Source organism: Ictalurus furcatus, chromosome 18, assembly GCF_023375685.1.
Source record: "Ictalurus furcatus strain D&B chromosome 18, Billie_1.0, whole genome shotgun sequence".
NCBI lineage: Eukaryota > Metazoa > Chordata > Actinopteri > Siluriformes > Ictaluridae > Ictalurus > Ictalurus furcatus.
Window position 1 is genome coordinate 13,409,848 of NC_071272.1, and position 24,466 is coordinate 13,434,313.

The window sequence follows — 24,466 nt, forward strand, 5'->3', positions numbered from 1 at the left end:
AAGATCTAATAATAACAACATCTTAAACTGCTTTATCATCTATGCTGTCTAACTTGCTTTTTTTCTCTCTCCCTAATTTAGTCATGGCCAATTCCCACCCATCAGGCAACTCTCCCCTATCACATGGTAGCTACCAACCGGGAAAGACGAAAGGCTATCATATGCTTCCAACTGCATCTTTTCAAACAGCTGCAATATCAGGGGGCAGCGTGACACACTTGGAGGAATATGCTATCCACTCAGAGGCCACAGAGACCCATGACTGGCTGTGATTCATAGGGAAGAGAGAGTAGGCTGCCTCTCCCTCCCTGAGAGTACAGCCAATTTTGGTTTCATGGGCTCTCCGACACAGATCACTGTGGATTCAAACTCACAACACTGAAGATACTGGAGAACTCCAACACTATCCAATCAGCAACAACCATCTCGTAATTGTATTATTTTATGAGCCAGACTAAAGGAATTTCACCAAGTGAGAGTAGCAACAAGAACAGAAGCTGCAATTCCCTAAAAAAAAATCTGGATGTAATTAGATTCTCCTAGCTTCAAATTGAAAATTGTAAATCAAAAAATAAAAGGTGTTATAATTGGATAAACCCAGTTGAAAAGTAAAGCAATCACAAAAACAAAAGCACTTTTAACAAGCCTAAGGGTACAGCTGATTGAGATAGAGGCACTTGCCAGTGAATTCTAAGAGCCGGACTTAAGTTTCTACTTATTCCTGATGAACAGCCGTACAAAGAGTACTCTGCCACATTTGATTGTGAAGTGGGCAGTTGTTCTGGCCTTAGAAAGAGCCTCTCCAGTCCTAATGCGAGGTTGCCTTTCAATACAAGTAGGCTCTAGTTTTTAATAGCGAGATGGTAAACAATGGTGGAAACAGTGAATATGACTCATCAGGAGGATATTTATCTGGCAGCATAAACAAATCCAGTTCCTGCTCTTTGTGTAACAGGATGTTGTGAGATTACATAAATGGGTCTACAAATTCTGACTAGTGAACAACTTAGAACCGAGCTGTACATAACTGTGAGCAGATATGTATGCATTGTGCACAGGGGCCCAGAGTAATCTACTGTTGCTGAATCTGCATGGAAAAAAAATTGCAATCACACAATCAGTCCTGTACAGAGCCACTGAGGTGACATGGAGATTATTTTTTATAAAGGCGTGGTCATGAATTAATACTGAGTTAATATTTCAAGCCCACAGACTACTGTAAGTAACATATAGCCATGAATTATTAAGTTGTGACCACGGCATACCAAAACTGTTGCCATGAATTGTGTAACTTGAGCCCATGAATTAATATGTTATACTTAAAATGTGGTCAATTGTTTGGTGAGAATGGCCAAAATAATTTGCTCTCTTTGAGTATTCGCTTAAGATGAATTTCGCTTAAGGCGAAATTCTCAAAGTTGGGGACAAGGAATCCCCAGGGCTTCATATAGCATATACTGTATATACTATGATACAATAGTAAACCATTTTAACCCCCCCCCCCCCCCCTTTTCACCCCAATTTGGTCATTTGGCAATTCCAACCCTCCAGCTCTCCCTTGTCATGTGATAACTACCAACCAGGGAGCGTGAAGTCTAAAACGTGCTTCCTTTGAGGCACATGAAGCTAGCGAACCAATCCTTTTAAACTGCTGTTCATGCTACATCACTCGGCAGCGTAACACACTCAGAGGAATGCTCCATCTACGCTCTTCCACAAACAGGAGCTCATAGACGCTCACAATTTGCTAGTGTTGCTTTGATTTACAGGGAAGATAGTGTGTGCCATCCATCCTACCCAGAGAGCACAGCCAATTTTACTCCTTTGTCTCCCAGCCACGGATTGCTGTGGCATTGTCTCGATTTTAATTTGTGATCTCTATATTAATTTGTGTCCACACTTTATTAAAAAAATAACTGACTTCATCGGCGCTTTAATTCTGGAGGGGTCGATCTGTAACTTTTTTTGGTTTTATATTCACACGTTCTAGACTGCACAAGTGACTTCACTGTTTCACTCAAATATTAACAGGGTTTGATTCCAATGAAAACTCGGCTGTCAACGAGAGAAAATGTTCAGCTCTTTTAAGGACCATGTTTTCCCGACCTACTTCAACGTCTAGATTTTTTCACCGACTCCTTTTCTTTGGTGTTTTCAGCATAAAATTGTGCATAGTTTTAAGCACTTGACCTTTAACTTTGGATTCGATGGTCATTCAGTATAAGTACCTGCATCGTGAGGCACTTGTACAGTGTGAGCACTTTTGTCATATGATTTCTGCAGTGTGAGTGGTAGTAAGATCACTTATCATACAGTTTAAGCCCAGTTTCAATGGAATGATTTTTGTTGCTCAGCTCACACTTATTGCAGATGGAAGAACAGCCTTGAGGTCATGAACGGAAGCTTTGAGGTGGACCAAAGACTTTCTTATACTGTACAAAATCCACAGTAACAGAACTCAGTTATGAGCATAAATTTGTGTAAACTCTATCATAAAAATCAACATTCACACAGGACATCTTTACTGAAATGTGAGGGGTTTGGTACATCACAAAAGCTTGTGTGTTACATGTTAAAGGGACATTGTTTAGGTCAAGCGTATATGTATATATCTAGTTACCTGATTAAGCATTAATTAGATTTATTTAGTTCATTTATAGTTAGAAAATGTTTAACCCTCTGAGTTATTGAGAAGTAATTATGCAGTAGTTTAGGCAGGAGTTACTTTTTATTTATTGACCTATTTAAAATGAAATGCAAAATTAAATCTACAATGTATGAGTAAGGCACAGTCTCCATTGCCGATCACGTGATATGTGTGGATGTTGTGTATGGTTTTAGCAGAGTAGTGGTAAATTACACTGCAATTCTTGGCATTTGTTTTCAAATTAGACTGATTGAAGTATGCAGAAACAAAAAGGTCACTCTTACTGGCTGTTGTGTAGATGTGTTTATTCTACACTTAACATTTTGGTCGAATGCTTAGTCATCAGAAGAGTTTGCATACAGATGACTGGTGTAATAAATGGAAAAAGTCATAATCGGTGAACTTTAAATGGTGTATATTACCACTATAGGTGACGGTGTTGATGTCGGGTTGGTGCAAGCTCTGAGTTCATTTCTCACATTTGCATAACAAGCACAGTTTTTTGATAAAATACAAAAGCACTGTAATTTACCTGTAATTTTTGGAACTATGCTTTACGTGTATGTAAATATTCTTGCTTTTTGTTTTTACTCTCAAAGGGTTAAGACACATCAAATGTGGCATTATTTCAAATTTATGTGTAGTTTATTGCACAGAAAATTGCATCCGTCCCTTTAACTACTTGGAACTAAAATTGTAATGTTTAAGGCTTTTCTATGTATCAGCAATTTTTAGGAAATCATGTTTTAGGAAATAATGTTTGAGGTGTTGTAGGGAAGACAAAGAAGAGAAAAACAGAGCATAGAAAGCAGCAGACTATTTGCAGACAGTTACTGGAGTTATGGGGTGTTGTTAAGGGTTAGTCAGAGATTATGTTATGTATTAAATGTTAATCTCTGAAGTGGTGCAGTTCTCGGTTTGGGAAGGACAGTAGTGCCTTGGAGAAAATAGACAAAAAGGCCAAGATGGGACCCAGAGATGATCAATATAGTGGACACGCTGAGTGGGCAGCTACAGTCACAATTCTGCTCACCAACTCAATCAATTTGCAGATGCCAATTCTGTAAACTTCAGGAAACTGCACCTCTTCCAGAGCCTTAATAAGTCATTAAGTCACTGTTTAATTAATCCATTTTTTTTTTTACCTTTGTCGAGTAGCCACTCGTCAACTACCCGACCGAGTCTGTATGGGATTCTTTGCCTGGCTATAGCCAGCCGTTCATTATCAAAGTTGCCTTCAAAGAATTTAGAGAGACACATAGTTAGAGGTTAATATCTGGAAGTTCAAGTGTCACAAGGTTAAAAACATGGCATCAAGATTAGCAAGTTTTTCAAGTTAGGAAGTAAACGAGCTTTAGGATTAACATTATGTTGGTTTAAGATGGACTAATCTTAGTTATTAGACAGTTTTAGAAGCTTGAGACTATTTATAACAGTTTAAAATCTGGTTAGAATGGCATGGGAACATATTTAGTTATAGTTTAACATATAGTTTGATCATGTGGTTAATTTCATTGTCATTTCTTCGCAAGGGAAGGACACTTAACCAAAATTGAATACCATCATAATGATAATGGTCATTTTGACATGCATTTTAACACAGGCCTAAAATATAATGCTCAGGAAGACATTTTCAGTTCTCTGCAACAGATTTTCATTTAAAGCCAAGCAATTATGTCCAAATAAGATACGCTAGACCTACATGTAATTATCCTAAGAAACCTCCTGGTAACTGACTTTATGCCTTGGCTTTCGCAGATAAGAGACAATGTGTATCTCATGACCTACTACAGTTTCCTCATGAGCTACTACAGTTTCTTCGTGTCTACGAGACAGGGTCTGACAGGTCTTTTTACCGGGCCTAAAATGAGCTCTCAGTACCAGTCATACTTTAAGAGGAAGGGAGATAAGGATCGTCAGATTACAGCTATGTCAGCTCTGCTTTCACCGCTGCCCTCCATCTGCCATCTTCTTTCTTTCATTCATCTTAATGCACACTTTGAAATTCCTACTAGTACCACAGAGTAAGGGCACAGAGAAAGAGATGAAAAGCCTCTATATATTTAGATTATACATATATATTTTGATATATTTGTTATGTAACAGCATTTGGTTTGACCATTAATAGTACAGCATAGGTGCAATAATGATCAACAAATCCGTATCCAAATCCATTCAATTTTTGCATTTCAATAAAACAACTCAAGGTGTGTTATTTTTAGTGATAATGTAAGAAACAGTCAGCAGTAACAGACAGTACAATGTGGTGTGTTTATACTGCGATGCCCGTCTCATCACTGCTTGCACTATCCTTTTTCACCATACACTCTGAAAGGGGCTCAAACCTACCGCTTCCTTAATCCTGTTAGAAGCTCTCATGTGTGACAAATTCTCTGCTAAAACCTTCAAAGGAAACTTTAAATAGAAAATGTATCCATCAATAAGCAGCCGGGGAATGAAAGGTAAAAAAGCTGGTCTAACCAATGAAACATGTACTGATGCATTTCTATAAAGGATGCTGAGTTTTGACAATGGGAGTGTCACTGAAAATATTGTGCTTATTTCCGGTAAAGCCCTTAAACAGATGCAAGTGGGCCTGTCTATCCACAGACAGCTTTAAATCTACCATCAGAAACCATTATCTAATCCTTCATTTTAATTAACTGAATTAACCATGGTTGCTTATCACAGTTGAACACTGAACGCTGCCTAGTCGGTTTTCACACAAACTTTGTGCATCCTTGATTCTGTGCTGAGCTCTTCAGGAGGAAAATATGCTCCAGAAACTATACAAATGTGGATAACTAATGTAGACTGGCTATTGACTACTTTAAAAACAATTCCTCAGCCTTATCCACCATGCCATCTCAGGAGGCTTAGGGCAGCCCTCGTGGCTTGGAGGCCCGAGTCCTGGGACTATAAAACCACTCTTGCTTTGCACATATCATACAAAATCTCATACAGAGGGCAAACCTAGCTGTTCATCCTTTGGTAGTTGGGAGCCCAGCCTTTACTCTGCAGAGACGACAGGAAACAAGTGGGTGGGAGAATCCAGAAGAATTAGGTGGAGCACTTTATGAATAGTTTTTCTCTCTCTGAGCTGTGTTATGATAAAAAAGGCCCTTAAGTCTGGCAGCAGGTCTGGTGTGTATCAGTGTATCCAGAGAGCAGATTGAAAATTGAGGATTGAGTGAGAGCACGGGCAGTTATTATAGACCGAGAAAATGTCTTCCTGTGGAACATCAGCTACGAGAGGGATGCGAGTCCCCGAGCACACAGTGTGGAGAGAGAGACAGAAAGAAAGAGAGGGAGAGAGAGAGAGCTTAGTTTGCTTACATTTCTCTGCTAAGTGCAGAAGGGCATGTTACTGCAGAGGAAGAGCTAGAGCTCCAAAGTAGCAACATCACATTTCATCTTCTGTTACAGGGCGGAGTTTATTTTGTGTTCATTTAGCTGGGATTCTTAAAATTCTTCAATTTAAAGGAAAAATCCACCAAAAAGTCTTGTATATCAATATCTATAATCATATTTGTGATCTTCAGAGTTGACCTTTTGGGTTAAAACTTCTTTAATTGGCAAGTTAGTTTAGTTTCCCCTTGGATAACAGTTTCCTACATTGCTGACAATGCCAATCGACTACCTGTTGATAATGGTCCCGTGGGATTTATGTGTTGCTTTATCAAGAGAGTGATGCAGCTGCGCTTTAGTCCTTTAGTTTGTCCTACAAATCTATACACTCTGCTCAAACAGATTAGACTCCAAAGCTTCAGCTTTCATGTTGATATTGCTGTCAATGCCATCACGTTTGTCATCTCGTAGCTCACTAACAAGCCGAGCCGAGTGTCAGTCTGAGCTGTAACTCAGTATCATATAGTGAAACCGCATTGCATTCTGGAACTTGGAGTCCAATATTTGATGTCTCTACTACTTCTACATTGGATTTCTCATTAATATGATGCGGAGTGTTGCTCTTTTGTTTTCAGAGCTAACAGCAAATTCTGGCCATTATCTTTTTATGTCTTATGTTTGAGGACATTACATTTTTTCTTCCATTAAACACCATTGTAACTGTACCAGCAATGTCCTCCTGTGACATCAGTATGGCATACAACCACTAACAATTCTCAGGAATAACAAAAATAAGAACCAACCTACAACTTTGCACCAGAATCGCGATAGAACATAGAGCTGGGCAATTTGATTAAACTAAAATTAATATTGTAATAAACTACATTTTGTCGCAACTATGACAGACAGCTGATCTGATGTTACAATTTTATACCAAACCTTTAAAATTGTAATATTAAACAAATAATTTTTAGAATGTATTAAAATTATTCAAATTTATTTATTTTTCAGCTTGAAGTAATTTATTTTTGTAGCCATTGAAGACATAAAAATGTTTCCCATAATAAAATAAGGCAGTTGGTTACCAAACCTATATATTGTGACACACACATATATATAGTGTAAAAATATATATTCATGTACATTGATACAATATGTTTTCATATTGTCAACCCTTATAAGTACACCATAAATATTTAAGAATAAATATATTTATTGTGCTTCAGGGTGGAATTTTCCCTTAAGAAGACAAGCTTATTTCAGCCATTTTAGTTGCCAGTAAAAATGAAAGGCTGCTTTGTGATTTCAGATTTGTCTGGAGGAAGGTATTCAGCAGCAGCAGCAGATTCACTCCTCAGGCTGCTCAAAGCAAAGCTAGCTGGCTACCTACTGTAAAGGATCCAAATTCATCCTGGGCTGAATGTATAAAGCGAGGCAGCTTGGAGCGAAATGTGTCAATTTGCAATTGTTATTAGATTGTTCAAGAGGTAGGCCCTCCACTCGGTGAGTCAGAGCCTGGGCAGAAACTGAAGGCAAAATGGCACACTTGAAAACCTAATGACGTGCATTCACAAATATAAATCAATTTGCACTCTGGCACGAGGTAGGCTGCCAATATGCTTCCAAATTGATGCCAAAGTCTTCAAACAGCATTCATCAGATTTTGAAGGACAAAAATGCAGCTGCCATGGTTTATTTTGAGAGGTGATAATTGCGTCTTTGGAGCTAGCTGTGCCACTCATCTTTCTTTATCTTTCTCTCTCTCTCTCTGAGTCTCTGACTGTGTGTCCGTGGTTGCGCATAGTATTGGCCTCTCTCCAGCACACAAACAACATATCACACTTCTCATGTTGGAGGTTCCCTCCTACAGTCTGTTATTTGCGGCCAGCAGCAGGGTTTTACCTGTTGGATAGCGCTCTATGACGGGTTGGTTGTCCACCTGGAGGGTGGCATTACCCCCGCTACGTGTGAAGCGCACTACGTGGTACTTGCCATCACTCACGACGACTGCTGGCTCATCTATGGTGATGTCATCAGTGCCCACATTGAAGATGACACATATTTTTCCTTGCTCCTGTAAGTTGAAGGAGAAAAAAATCAATTCAGAAAGAAAGAACAAAAATGCAAAGAAGTGCAGAGGAAACAGCGAGGTCACATGGAGACTTGAAAGAGAAATATCTGTCTACCTGGTCATGCTGCACTAACTCACCCTTGGGAAAGCAATGCCCTATGTAATGCAGGTGGGAAATGAAGTGTGTCTCCATGTTTTACATTCATCACCCTTCCCCCTCTCTCACTTTCCCTCTCCTCAGCTCAACTCATCTCTCTGACATGTATCAGTTCTGGCACTTTCCTGCTGTTTCTCTTTTAGACTCATCTCTAGCCTCCAGCGGAAAGAGCCTGTGAGTTAAATCAGGCTGCCGCTGGGTGACGCTAGTGAGAGGCAGCGAGCTCAGGGCGGGGTTCGCCATGGCGCTAGCTCTTGCCTGCTGCATTGGGGAATTGCAGGTCGCAGAGCTAATGTGGCAGGCTGTGGAAACGGAAAGAAAGCTCAGCTGTTTCACAGCCTTGTCATGACCCACTACGTATATTCAACAGTCTGCGGCCAGTGGGAAAAAAGCCAGAGCTGGCATTCACAAACCAGCCTTATCTATCTGCTCGTACACAACCGAGCCAGGTTGATCAAACTTCCGCCCACGTTCCAAGTTTGGATATAGTCTTCTTTCTCTGGCCTTAAGTGACAGCTTCTCATTTAGATGCTGATGCCTGACAAATATCAAATGCAACTTATGATGAATATAGAACATATACTGGAGTCTCAAGGATAGGGATAACAAGCATCAATGTCTAAAAACGCAACTCTTTACCATACAGATGAGGATAAATATACATGTAAATTAGCAGCACTTGCACTACATTGTAGGAGCCAAACAACTCCAAACACCAAACCACTTTTGTAAGAAGAGTTAAAAAAAAAAAACTGAATGAGTCACATTCCTATTTCTGAAATTGTTAAGAGACTCTATGATACTATGCATAGCAAAGTATGCATTACCCTATGGTCACACTAGCAAACGGCAAGTCATTTTTCTTTGTAGTTGTCTCTTGTGGGTGTGTAGAAACTGCTGTCGCATGTGGGCGTGTACTGTCCAATGCTCTGATGGGAAACGTCAGTAGCTATATATAACTTCTACAGCTAACTAGTTAAACACAAATTAAATAATACATTACTCATATTTTGCACAGAATGAAGGAAATCGAATGACATTCTGTGTGTGTGAATATAGTATTATAGCTGGGTGTAATATGGTTAAAGTATACTATCATGCAGTGGCACATGGAGAGATTTTCACAATACAAAATTTAATTATTAGAAATTAAAACAGGTTACAAGTTAGAAGTTACAGTAGACACACTGTTCAGAAAAAGGATTTAATTAAATAATTTGTGTAGAAACACAAGCAAAATAAATACACTGGTAAAAATAATGTAGATAAAATTTCATAATGGCAATGTGGACTAAAATCCAACCGGCTACTTTTTAGACTGGCAGCAGGAGGGAAAGAGTGGTTACATAAGCTTGTAGTAATTTTCAATTTTCAGTCAACCTGAATTAACTGAATGTGGTTAACAGGCTTTCTAGAATTGGTCTAATTGAATTGCTCTGGGTTCTACTGTTTCGTCCCTCCTCACAAAAACATGCCAGTAGGTGGATTGGCTACTCTAAATTGATGCCAGGTGTGAATTATTGTGTGCATTATGCCCTTCAATTGATCAGTGTTCCATCCAGGGTGTATTAACACCTTGGACTTAGTGTTTGGCCAACACATTTATGCATTTGGCAAGGCGCCCTGCCCTTATCCAGAGCAAATTACATTTACTGTATCTCATTTATACAACTGAGCAGTCGAGGTTTAAGGGCTTTGCTCAAGGGCCCAGCAGCAGCTTGGCGGTGTTGGGATTTGAACTCAGGACCTTCCAATCAGAAGTCTTAACCATTGAGAAACCACTGCCCATAACATAGGCTACATTATGCATCTTAGCTAGTAATTTCTCACAGAAAACAAGGTTTCATTTAGTACACTGAAGGATTTGTCTGATTGTCCCTCTGGGTGAACCCTTAAAGAATCTATTCAGGACATTACAACGTAGCGTCCACCATTTCGAATTCATTTGTTTGGAAAGCTAAAAGAAAACTTTATTCATCCAAAGAACCCTTAAGGAATCCTTTTCCTTAAAAGTGTGCTTAAGTCACTAAAGGAAAATACTACATCTGGCTCCTGAGGGAGTGCTGATGTAGTGCTTAATACTATCAGCTGGCACTCAGAGGATGGAATTCTGCCATGTGCTCCTTATCAGCCTCCACTGCTTCCTCTCCTGCTTTCTGCCTGTCTATCTTCCTCTCTGACAGGCTCTCTTCCAATAGGCTTGCTATCATACTTGTAGACGACTCATTAGCCATATGCTGAAACATGCCATGAGCCGCTCGGAGCAAGGAAATCATTTCCTTTCAACACTGGAATAGCCAAATTTTGCTTTGAGAAGTAAACCTGGATTCACTTATTGCACAACTGAGGACCTCGTGTCACACTCCGACCTTCATGAGCTCCATCTTACTTTCTAATACTAGTTCATATTTGGGGTCATCAACAGACAAAAGCCCCCACAACAATAGCACTTTACTGGATCAACAGGCTTACAATGGTGAGAAGGTCAGGCGAAGGTAAAGCTTGCATCAGTCCTGCAGATCAGGAATGTTAAATCCAAAAACAATAAATAGCTTATTAAATGCATAGCTGATTTAGGGTTTGCACGTCTCCTGTGTGTGACATAGAGCTGCTGATGGCAGCTTGGGAAGAGTGGGGAGAATGAGTAATCTCTTCAGGGCAGCCGGTAAAGAGCAGGCGGTGCTACGAGCCAGAGGAGAGATCGCCTGTCAACAGGCTGTCCCTGCAGGCTAGCGTACAAAACACCCAGCTCTAATCCCCAAATGCCAAACATCCTGCAAAACAAGTCTGACAGACTGGGTTGTGGTGATGGCCGGGGGCTTTTGAACACCGTGAGCATCCCGCACACATGCTCTTTTCAATCACCGCTGACATTCAACACTCCAAATTGGGTTAGTTTGGCTGCGTCTCTATACACGAGAAGCCATTTAGTGGAAACAAGCAGTGCAGTTTATAATAAGTAATCATTATAGTAGAGTTGGGCCCAATTATGAACGAACTCAGACTTGTCACGTGGTAACACTCGGGTGTTACCACGCTCGGGTAAACTTGACACGGACTCGGACATTTTGAAAACAGAATTTTTTCCAAGTGTAGTCGAGTCCGTGTCATGTGTAACATAAATATCCATCCATCCATCTTCAACCGCTTACTCCTTTTCAGAGTCACGGGGAACCTGGAGCCTATCCCAGGGAGCATTGGGCACCAGGCAGGGTACACCCTGGACAGGGTGCCAGTCCATCGCAGGGCACACAATCACTGGACTGGAGGAGGAAACCAGAGTACCTGGAGGAAACCCCCGTAGCACAGGGAGAACATACAAACTCCACGCACACACAGAGCCGTGGGAATCGAACCCCAGCCCTGGCGGTGTGAGGCAAACGTGCTAACCACTAAGCCACCGTCCACCCCTGTAACATAAATATATAAATAAATAACAACATAAAATGAAGATATCAAGAAATTAATGAATGTCTCCCTGCCTGACCAGCGGACTTTCTGTACACACACACACTTGAAAGACGTGCACAGAAAGCTGCCTCATCATGTGATTACTGAATTGAGTTCTCATTAGCGGCTTATTAAGCTTGAACGGTCAAATAAATACACACACAACATTTCAAAATGCAGGTCTGGCCGAGTATTCATGTAAACACGTCTTAAGTGAATGTAAACAGTTGGGAAAAAAAATCTGAGGTGTGTCAATAAAGTATATCGAATCTGTGCATTGGGTCTTAAAGTGACAGCAGTCTAATAAACCTGCTGCTGTCTGTGTCATTAATGTTAATCAAACAACAAAACACAAAGAGAAAATCACTCACTCACTCATTTGACTGAATAACTTCAGTAAATTTAATAAGAATCACTGTATATGTCATACAGTGAAGTCTATTTTATTTAACATTTAATTGCTTTATTCAATTTCAGTAGTATTTCTTACTGATAGACCTACTTGAGAAAACTTCATTATCATTATCGTGAAATAAGATTGTAGTCATATAGCCCACCTCTAAGCATTTGGTGATTCCAGTCTTGAATTTCATGTAAAATGAAATGAAATGTACTTCTTAATGTAGTAAATATCATAAACCCTGTTGATGGGGATTTTTTGTTTTCATTTTAGGAATTAAAATGGAAAAAAGTTACAAGAACAGATCTGTGTTCAGAAATGAGTTTGTTGTCATTCATAGACAGATTAAAAGCAGTAATAAAGCATTAAGCTTGTTGTTATGACGTTGCTAAATGTAACTCTACTCTGTACTCTCTCTCTCAGTCTATATAACTGTGGGGGAGAGGCATCAATTACTGAATTTCATCTCGAAATGGAGAACACAATATAGTGTGATACAATAACAAAACAGGTTCATTTGTTTTTTCATACACTTGTAATATAATAAAAGTTCTACATATACCTCTATATCCCTTTTTTCCCTTGGAAACCATTTTTGATAGGAAACTAGTTGAGGTGCTGATGACATGAAATAAAAATATTAAATGGCAATGACAAGATGTAATAGTGGTATTTTTGTTACATTTATGTTTCAAATCTTTTTTCAATTTAATTACTTTCTGGACTCAGTCGAACTCGACCATTAATGACTCGGACTTGAGTCCAACTTGGCCCCTTTTGGACTTGGACTTGATTGGTTAGGGACTTGGTCTTGACTCCAGCTCGACAAAGGTAGACTCGGACCCAACACCACATTATAGTAATATACTCAATTCTAGACATCTGGATTCCCTACAATTTCTCTGTAGCTGCATTTACCTTTGTAGGAATTTTTTCAGGAACACTGAACTTTGAAAAAAAAAAAACCTTTGAGTGTACTTTTTTCGAGGAGACACTTTTTGGTTCCTTCTCCAGAGTAGGTCTTTTGTTGAGGACCAGAAATGATGGACATTGCTTATTGGTCAAATGCTAGCTTTACAGAATGGTTAATTCTCTCATCTGGAATTCTGAAAACCTGAGTTTAACTAACAACCATTTACTTTTATTATATTAGAGGTGAACAGCTGGTGTGTTAACTGTGGTAAAATGGCAAAGCGGAATGTTTCCACACCACTTTTCCTTATACACAAGTGGAGAGTCAGAAGTGGTACATCCAATTTATATATATATATATATATAAAAATAAGAGCAACAAACTTTTAATATCAACCTCTTCCACATTTGCTCCTTCTACATTTTGCTGCATGCTGAAATGCACTGTCTCCTTCACAAATATCTCATGCAGTTCACTTACTGTATAGTGCTGGGAGGCTAAATCCAAGTGTTGTACAATCAAAGTGTTCTTTATTATGTGGGGTCCAGAAATCATAGACATGATACACAGCAAGGGTCAAGGTACAGGCTGACAGGTTTATAAAGAGTGAGACCCTGCAAAACAGTCATGAGAGTGGGCAGGTTTTACTTTTTTGTGGTCAGGTGTGGGCAGTTAGAATGAAGCTGGGACAAAGAATAGCCTTGTTAATTAACATGGGAGTGTATTGGATGTGTAGTCAATACTGCAAAATGCATTTACCACTTTCATTCATCCATTTTCAGCAACTGCTTAAATGACTAATTTAAATGTAATTTGTTTATATTTTGTTAAATATATCCAACAAAGTTTGTTAGAGAATATTGCAAGTAGGTACAAAAAATTAAAATAAAATAAACAACTGCAGGAGCAGACCGGAGTGGTCATAATTCCTTAGTGGGGGAAAAAGACAGTCCTGTGCACACCTCTATTGGATATGTAATCCAAGAACAGGTCTAGGAACTGTATAGTTCATGTAGTGGACAGTTCCAGAACTGGTTCCAGTTAAATATTGGCAGATTGAGTCGACTGACAACAATGCAGCCTTCCTCACCCCTCAGACATCCTGCTATATTCACTGTTAAGTTTGCAAAAAGGCCTTGATTCAATGTCAGAGCAGACTATATTCTGCTAAATAGAGACCTAATGTTTTAAGGTTTGCTTGTATTTTTCTCATTTGTAAGTCGCTTTGGATAAAAGCGTCTGCTAAGTGAATAAATGTAAATGTAAATGTAAGGTAACTAATTTTTGATGTATGACAGTTGCATTTTTGCACCCAGTGAAGGCAACTAATACTCTGTCATCTCATGAGCTGGACCAAGGTTAAAACTAGCCTGCAGTGAAGGTACCTCCACTCTACTCTGAACATAATTACATCAGCCCACTGCTCCTTGCTGTCACACATCTGTCTGCTCAGCTGGTGGGCTACTGATTGGAAATGGAGGAGTATATGCTAGATGCAGATGAGAGTGTGGATGGGAAGATTAAGAAAATCATGCAGTCTCACTTCATCTCTTTCTCCATCTCTTCTATCTCTTTATATCTCCTATCCTCCCTGTCACTAATCTGAAGGCTTGTCTAAAATAGATCACCACCTAGAAAGTATGAGGCTTAGTAATAGAAATAATTTTTTTTTTAAAAAACTAAACATTACTGGTTATTTGATTATTGTTTCAACATTCTGGCAAGAGAAATGGAAAACCAGTCATTTCTTGAATTTATTGTCTGAAATATCAGATACAAAATTAGGGCTGAAAAAAATTTGATCAAGGCCAGCCAATATGCCTATCATTCTTAACTAGCTTTAGCTATGACTTTGGAACTGTATTCTGAAATGATTGATGAAATACCATAAGAGGACTGTCCTCCACAAAACTATCAGTGACTATACCGATGTTACGCAAAAGGCTTTTCTTCAAGGACAGTTAATAAAATTTGCACTGAACATGATTTAAAATCAACTCTCCAATGCACATTTGGAATTAGAGGTGGCTAAAGCTATAAATAAAGTATAAAGCTATAAAGTAAGCACCTGGACTTGGCAGACCTGGATACACTATACTATTTGGAATGGGATGTCCAATAATCAGGTGTCCACATACATTTGGCCATAAATTGCACCTGAACTTTGATGAATATATTAATGTAAAACATATATTTAGCTATTTCGGGGAAGGAACGAGACATACCCCCAAAACAATAATCAAATAACCATTCTTAATAAATTGAATGACTAAAAAGTACACAGTCCCTTTTCTCTGTGAGTTTAAACTGTGGCTGCTAGAGATTTCCAAGATTTCTAAATGCTAATATTAATATTACTCAACTGATTTCAAGATCAGAAGCATTTGGGTGGGCTTTCACATGCATTCTATGTTTATTGCTCTCAGAGTATCTCTAGGGATACTTAACATGCCCTTGAATTTCCTATTAATGTTACAAGTGGATGCAAAATTGCTTTGAAGCACCATAAATGCCCTATAGAGAATGAATTATAACATCTGAATGGGCATATTTCAGGCACAAATGCTGTATCTGCCCTTATCTTTACACTTGTATCTGTAAACTGAGTTCATGCTTAATGGCAGCACAGCTCTTATTTAATAATCTAGCACACCCGGATTTCTGATTTGAACTCTAAACTTGATGCTGTTTGGCAGAAAATAGATTGCAGATTTCTGGAAGGACAATAATGCTCAGGCTTCTAGCACCTTATCTGACTGAAATAATCACAATGAATATAGGAAACAGTGAACACAATGCGACAGTCTTTGCTACACTCACATTAAGCCATTTGCCTCAGCTGCCTTTCAATTTAGCTACTTGCCATTATTTTTGGGATGATTTTCATTTAAGGAATTCCTTTTGTGTGGCTGATATGGGTGAAAATGTTCGAAATGTCTCCATTGTAACACTTCTTAAATATATAAAAGATGTGAGAGAATGTAGCTGGTGCAAGATGGGAGCGTGACATTCTTTTCAATACACACAAGAAAAAGATACCGATGGGGAAAAGAGAAAAAGTGACATTTCAATTGTGATGAAGTTTTTATTATAGGGACGTATTATGCATTGCAGCATAGGGTCTGCATTTAAAAGTCTGACAAGCATTCATGTTGTGTGCTCTCCTCATGAAGAAGCCTCCCATTCTTCGAAAAAGGCTGTCCTACTTTTTTGTGTCAAAGCCAAGAGGTAAGATTATAATGATGAAAGATGCTGATTTTAATAATGATACGTTTCTGATAAGAGACGGCTCTCTGGTGTGGACCATGGAGATAGCACTGATTAAAGACAAATATATCTTTCTAGTTCATTGGCGAGGGTTGCCCAGGGAGGCTGACATTTAGCTGGGCAGTTCGTCATGAGCACCCACCAAGCTCACCTTCCTGTTTGCTCACAAACACTGCATTTTAATAGGTGTCACAGCACATGACCTTCACACTTAATCAGAGCCCAAAGATTATCCTGGACAGCCAAGGCTCTCTCATTAGGTCCTCAGCACCCCCCACCCCTCTCTCAAGCTAATATGCGATGGGCTTAAAATAGCTAGAATTAAACTGATTACATGCCACAACATTCAACTGATTCTCAAGACTCCCAAAATGCCTAAAATGGTGATAAAGCCAGTAGGTATCTGATGTTTTTTCCAGTTCAATTTATTTATTTCTTTATTTACATTGAGGGCAGTCCTGTGCTGCACCTACACCATGAAGTCCTCTGATGATGAGGACTCAGGGCTTCCTGAAGGTGGAGCGCTGGAGCTGGAGAGCATTGAACAGGACTCAGGTGGCTGATGTGGGCTTGTAATGAAACACTTCCCTTTACATCGCAGGCAGCTGAATATAGCAATAGTGAGACAAAACTTGAATTTGTATTCTTGGTGTGTTCCCGGTTGATTTCCTTCTTCATTTTCTTCTTGTGGTTAAGCTGTCTGCCATGTTATACTCTCACGTTTCACATCAATCTGAATCACGCATACCAATGGACTGTGCTGTGCTCAAGTAGGCTAGCCTAAAGATAATTGACTGCATTCTCATTTGATTTGTTCTAAGCTGCAAGATTGGCAGAAATGCTCTTGATAAATGGTAAATGATCTACAGTTATATAGCCCTTTTTTTTTTTTTTTTTTTTTTTTTAAACCTTTCTCATTCACCCATTAACACAGACTTACACACCAATGGTAGCAGAGCTGCCATGCAAGATGGGAGCAACTTGGGGTTCACTTACTTGCCCAAGGATTCGGCATGTGGGCAGGGAATCGAACCACCAATGCTGCGATTAGTGGACAACCCGCTCTACCACCGGATAGCTGCCCCAGTCTCCTCTCGCAGATTTCATCTTTGAGATCTTTTTTATTGCTCATTATATATTTCTTTAGCTTGATCTTTGGTGGTGGTCATATGGATGGACAGTCAGGCCATAGAATCTAAGAGCTGGATGTGGAGCAATAATTGCCTTCATTTAAATGACTGTCTAGACATTCCAGTGCATGATTATGCTCCTCTGACTCTTTTATAGCAAATTTAGGGTCTCACTTAACATAACTAATGCAAATCAAAGTGGCACAAATGTTGGAATTTATGCTAGAAAGGAAAGAGTGTCTTGTATTAGAATCTGAGCCGAGCCTGAAAAAACAGCCTGGGAAGAGTCTAGCCTGAAGGTGATAGCAGGAGTTCTGTAAATGCACATGCAGTTTTTATGGGAAAACCAAAAGTAGTCAGCCTCACGGTCAAGTTACAACATAGCCATCATTAAAACTGCTGCCACTGACAGCACAAAGGCATAAGAGTGGCTGGGGATAGGTTCTGGGGCAGTTAGACTCACTACAATATGTATGTGTACTCTATAAAATACATCTCACACACACATACACGCTATTGACCTAGCTGCTAAAAACACATTCTACACATTCCAATGGGAAAATGGTAAGGGTCTGTGTATGCTGTGTATGTCATACATTTTTCAATTAAAAAAGTTTAGGAGGAAATAAATGGTTATAGTGTATATGAACTGCTTCAGTATATGAATGACTTTCATTCCAAGTACTGTAATACACTCTCCCATAAAAAGATGTCTTTTTATTGAATTGTGTATGAGCTCCTACACTGACTCTGGTACAACTTTTGTTCAGTTTCAAGAAGGAAGTGGCAAGTCACCTTGTAGTTTGCCCTCCCGTTTTCCTTAACGCATACCAGTGTAGCTCTGCAGTCATGCCACAGGCGAAACACTCCTTCCCCAAAGGCACTTCATCTCAGAGCACAGAGAGTGGCGACACCGGGTTAGCGCCTGACAGTAGGCCCTGCATATCGGACGACTATAAATCATCTACAGCTGCAGCTCAGTGGACTGAGTACCCAACGCGCACATACAACTTAATTTTGTCCTGGATGTTTCTGCTGATTTTGAGCAAGGACGGTAGAAACATCCTGGCCTCAAACACAGTTTGGAGGAATATTGCATGGGAGAGAAGTAGTTTGCATTAGCACTGTGCAATATATGTTTAGAATAGGGCTTTTCAGCACAGTTGCACTTTTCAAAAACGAATGTCAGGAATGCCATCTCTTTCTGTGGTTTTGTGCACAGAAGTGTCATACAAAAATGCCTGTATCAACACATACAGAGACATGTAGTCTTGCACAGATGTGATTATTAGAACAAACTTAACAGTCATAGCTATTCCACAACAGAAGCATTGCTACAAATATAGCTTTTAGATGTGACAAAGAATCAGATATTTCACTGAATCACTGGCTCACACTTACAAGTTATATTTAGGAAGGGATCTTCACTGCATAACATTAATGTAAGGCTGCACAATTAATTTTTGATGGTGATCTTATATGTGGCTTCAGTAGTGGTGAGATTTGCTACAGTTTTCTAAATTTCTAATGTGACATTGATCATTAATGTCTTGACAAAATAAAAGCTATTAACTTAATGGAGTTAGGAAATAACTGATGTTTGAGAGAAAGACCACATATAAAGCTCCACCAAGCTTCATGAAGTTTCTGTACCTAACACCATCCTGTCTTCTCTCTTTTCTCTCTCTATTCTACAAAGCAGAAGACGCCCAGTACTCCAGCCCAAGTTGTCAGAAATCGCTCCACTTTTCAAGTTCCACAATAAAACTTAATGCAGAGGTTCACCAACCACTTTAACCAACACATGTACACCTCCTCATTCATGCAATGATCCAATCAACTAATCATGTAGTAGCAGTGCAATACCTGCAATCATGCAGGTCCAGAGCTTCAGTTATTGTTCACATCAACAGAATTGTTAAAATTTTTTATCTCACTGACTTTGACTGTGGTATAGTTAGTGCCAGACAAGGCTGGTTTGATCATTTCAGAAACTGCTGATCTCCTGGGATTTTCACACACAACAGTCTCTAGAGTTTAGACTTTACACAGACTAGTGCGAAAAAGAAAAAAAATTTCACAAGTGGGCAGGAATGCCTTGTTGATCACAGAGGTCAGAGGAGAATTTGCAGACTGTTTCGAACTGATAGGAAAGTGATGGTAACTCAGATAATTACTCTTTACAAATGTGGTGAGCAGAAAAGCATCTCAGAACATATAACATGTCAAACTTTGAGGCGGATGGGCTACAACAGCAGAAAATCAAATTAGGTTCCACTCCTGTCAGCCAAGAACTGGAACACAGTGGGGACAGGCTCACCCAAACTAGACAGTTAAAGTTTGGAAAAATGATGCCTTGTCTTTTCCCAGCTGTCTGGTTGGAAGCACAACTGACTCAAGGTTATTGGGTTGTTGCTATAGTTCACAATCTTTCTCACGGACCTGAAAAAAAGAAAACTTGGACAGGCCATTAGTATTTTGATTGTCATAGTGCCATTGCCAATCCAGCTGAAGACATGTTAAGTCTGCTGGATCCTTATCAGAGATAGTAAAGAGATGCTAAGGCCTTATCTATGACTTTTATAAACCTGGAGGACAGCTGGTATCTTGCTACTTTTGTCTTTAGCATTAATGTAGCTGCACTATGTCTTTTGTATGCTAACTTCAACTTCAATGGATCTTCTGTTGTTGTAGCCTATCTGCCTCAACGTTCCACATGTTGTGCATTCTGAGATGCTTTCCTGTTCAACACAATTGTACAGAGTGATTATCTGAGTTACCATAGCCTTTCTGTCGACTCAAACCAGTCTGACCATTCTCCGTTGACTTCTCTCATCAACAAGGTGTGTCCATCCGTGGAACTGAGGCTCGCTGGATGTTTTTTCTTTATTGCACCATTCTGAGTGCATACTCAATCATACTCTAGAGACTGTTGTGTGTGAAAATCCCAGGAGATCACCAGTTATTGAAATATTCAAACTGGCCCGTCTAGCACCAACGGTTAAAATCACTAAGATCACATTTTTCCCCCATTCTGATGGATGATGTTAACATTACCCGAAGTTGCTGGCCCATATCTGCATGATTTTATGCACTGCACTGCTGTCACACGATTAGCTGATTAGATAACTGCAGGAATGAGAATATATGTGTAAAAGGAATTGTGTAATTGAACATATATAAAATGTTTGCATTTACATTTATGGCATTTGGCATGTGATGACATTTAAATGTAAAATATAAAATGTACCAGTTGCCCGTATTTTCATAACAGAGAACTAGACAGCAGGTCTGATGTCTTTTAGTAAACAAACATGCATTTTTGCTCATTAAGAGCTGAGAAGTCATATCTCAAGGAAAGATCAATGTCTAATTAGTGTATGTTGCTTCCTGTAATAAAAATGAAACACACTTGATTTGTTTACATTCTGAAGTAAATTGTGAATTGCTCACAAATATTATGTGGCCCACAGCACCAACAAACAAACAAACACATGCCAGATGGAAACATGGCACACATTTTGTAAAAATCACCCAACAAATGCAGAGGCTTTATGAGAGCAGCTTAAAACATATCATAGGAATGTCAGAATGGCTATTTCAGTGGCAACACAAACCAGTCAGGCATGTGCAAATGGATTCTACCAGTGTATTAGTCTGAACCATATTCAAGGCACAAAAAGACAATGCCTGATAAGTATCTCTCTACTTACTAAACAATCAACATCCTTTTAGGAACATGCTAATAAAAAAGAAGACCATTCTGATGCTCTAATCCTCCTTTTGGATTCACCATTAGAAGCTGCACATTTTATCAAAGAAAATTTATGAATAAGTTGTTATCCCTTCCTATTATAAGGGAAGAGGTTTTGCCCTTAAAGTGCTTCACAAAAGAGACCATCTTAGCATCTCATCATGACTGAAACTCTTTAAAATCCTTCCACAAATTTAAGAGACATAATTTCCATGATATCTTAGGGACCAGTGGCAGCTTGTCCATAGGGGCAGGTGGAGCAGAGCCCCACCATATAGGTCAACCACTCAACAAATGTCAATCTTCATAAAGTCCTTATTCACAGCTCATTTTGAATTCCATTGAAATACTTATTACCCATGACCAACAGTTAAAAATAAAAAAAGGTTTCATTGAATTGCGCACCTTTCTAGATGTTGCACAGTCATGGGCAGCATGCTTACTGCTCTGTTCAGTGACATAGGACAGTGGTTTTCTCACTCTCACACAAACACACACACACACACACACACACACACACACACACACAATCAATTCCTAATGTAATGTAAAGATGTAAAATGTAATTATTAATTAAAAAAAGGGGGATATATTCAGAAGTCTGTATTTTTAATGTGTTTTAAAGACATCTTGCAAAAGGGGGGTCTCGGTCAAATGTTAATGCCATTTGGGGGGCCTTACCCTGGAAAAGTTTGGGAACCCCTGACATAGGGTTATTAATGCACCTAGTGGTCGAAAATGGGAACTACAAGAAGTGCTAATGGACACCCATAGGGGCAGGAATCACAGGGAACCATATTCTCCATAGAACATTTTCAATGGACAGCACAGTTTGCTATGGTTTTATGCAAAATTGGACTACTTTAAAAATACTCCATTACCACCAAGATCTTGGTTTATAGCAAATAATCTAAATTAAATCTAACAGATTTTAGCCTATGTAGATTAATATTTTAAGCTATTAATTTAATAGATGTTTAAGGCTATGTCATTATTATTGACATCCTACATCACCAAAATCTAAGGTCACAAGTCACTGCTGTAAGGGACATATCTAAGCTCAAGAACATATTTGAGTTCAACAGTTCCACTGGAATGCAAATATATTTATATTTGGGGAATATAAATTTCAACTTGGGGAACTGTTAAACTCAAAAACCCAAATGTGATGGTTCAGTAAACCCACAAATCATAACTAATCTATGATTGAGTTAATTTGCCTCTGCAATATATTTATAAATTGAAACTGTGCAATAAAATTCAATTACCAATTATATGACACGTCATTAATATAGCTTCATTAATTAAACCATTTTGCATAAAAGCTCACAAGTATAATATTTTACCATGCTCCAAAGAGATTTCATGTGTTTTCTAAACAATTTCGAAGTCACCATCTTGCAAGACTGCTTTGGTAATCTATAACTAGAATATTATTGAACCTGGTCACCTTCCACTTGCTAGCTAAGTACACATTACCCCTGATTGATTAAAATCTCAAATATGCATAAACACACATCAACTATATGTTGTCAAATAAAAGCAATGATCAATATTGGAAAACGGTTCAAAATAAAACAAAATAAGATAAAACAAGAGCATGGACATTAGAGTGGGTACTGGTGTTGGCATCTGAGCTGTGAATGCTCTGCAATTCTCAAATATAAACCAGTGTTATCATGCTAATGACAAATATCCACTTTTCTTATATAGAACAACCTCCTGGATTAGTAAGATTAACCTCAAAATCATCTGTACTCATGCTCGACCTCTCTGCTGCCTTTGACACTGTGAATCATCAGATCCTCCTGTCAATTCTCTCCAGCCCTGGTATCACCGGAAAGGCTCTGCACTGGGTGGAATACTATCTCTCAGACAGATCCTTCAAGGTATTGGGGAGGGGAGGGATTTCTGAAACTCAGCAACTCACAACTGTGGTTCACCATGCGTCAGTTCTGGGTCCACTGCTCTTTTCTATTCATACTACATCTCTGGGGCCTGTGATTGAGTCTCATGGCTTCTCATATCACTGCTATGCTGATGACACTCAGCATGCATCTCCTCCTGCCTGTCTGACATCTCAAACTGGATGAGGGAACACCACCTTAAGCTCAACTGAGATTCTTGTCATCCCTACCTGTCCCTCAATCAACCACAACCTCACCATACAGCTTAGCTCAACCACGCTCAAGCCAACCAGGACAGCCAGAAACCTTGGGGTGACTTTCAATGACAACTTGACCTTTACAGACGACATTTCAACAACTGCATGATCCTGTAGGTTCATTCTGTACAACATCAAGAAAATCACACCCTATATCACTGAACAGGCTAAACAGCTACTAGTCCATACTCTTGTTATCTCAAAACTGGACTACTGCAATGCAGTACTCTCGGGTCTCCCAGCTAGCTCCATCAAAACCCTTCAGATGATTCAGAATGCAGCAGCATGCCTTGTCTTAAACCAGCACAAAATAACTCATGCTACACCTATCTTCACCCCTCCACTGGCTTCCTGTAACCGCCCGCATCAAATTCAAGGCCTTGATGCTCACGTACAAGATCTTGTCTGGAACAGCACCCCTCTACCTCAACACTCTCCTTGAGGTTTTTGTTCCCTCATGCAATATGCAATCAGTTAAAGACGACGACTGGTAGTGCCTACTCAGCGAGGCACGAGGTCCCTTTCCAGAACCTTCAATCTGACTGTCCCTCAACGGTGAAATGAACTTCCAACATCAATCTGGACAGCAGAATCTGTCACTATCTTCAAAAAATGGCTAAAGACCCACCTCTTCCATGAACACTAACTCCTAACTTACCCCTAACTTAACATTCTGCACTTACACTGGCTCTTACATCTTTACTCAGCACACTTTGCTTCTCTAGAACTCAATTAAAAATCTTGTATATTAGCACTACTTGTATTGTTCTCTGCTTGATATATCACTTTGCTTGTATTTCCTCATTTGTAAGTTGCTTTGGATAAAAGTGTCTGCTAAATGAATAAAAATCATCATTTTGAGAACCATGATTATTTTGAAATACTAAAACATAATTATAATAAACATTTTGGTACCTTGTCAGTAGAAAATGTTTTCAGTGGAAATTTGACTTCAAGTGGTAGAAAACAGGTGTTCACAAATTTAATACCTGCCCCACTGGCCTGTTAATTTGCTCATATAAAACATGTAAAAAAAGAAAAGAGAGCAAGAGAGAGAAAGAGATAGAGAGAGAGAGACAGAGAACACATGTTCATTTTGCTGATTTGAGAGACACAACTCTGTAGTCTATTTCAGTAAATCAGCTTGGATTTTGAAGTTCAAACT

The 24,466-nt window shown here is 39.2% G+C and overlaps 1 protein-coding gene across 1 annotated transcript in view; it reads right to left on the bottom strand.

Annotated features, from left to right (window-relative positions):
- The window catches only part of LOC128622226 (neurexin-3-beta-like), a 123,813-nt gene that overhangs the window by 20,247 nt on the left and 79,100 nt on the right, over positions 1-24,466 (bottom strand). The window contains exons 3-4 of the mRNA XM_053648554.1: positions 7,898-8,069; positions 3,793-3,882 (exon numbers count right to left, since the gene is read on the bottom strand). Of these exons, the coding sequence (XP_053504529.1) occupies positions 3,793-3,882; positions 7,898-8,069 (262 nt within the window). The remainder of the gene's footprint in view (positions 1-3,792; positions 3,883-7,897; positions 8,070-24,466) is intronic.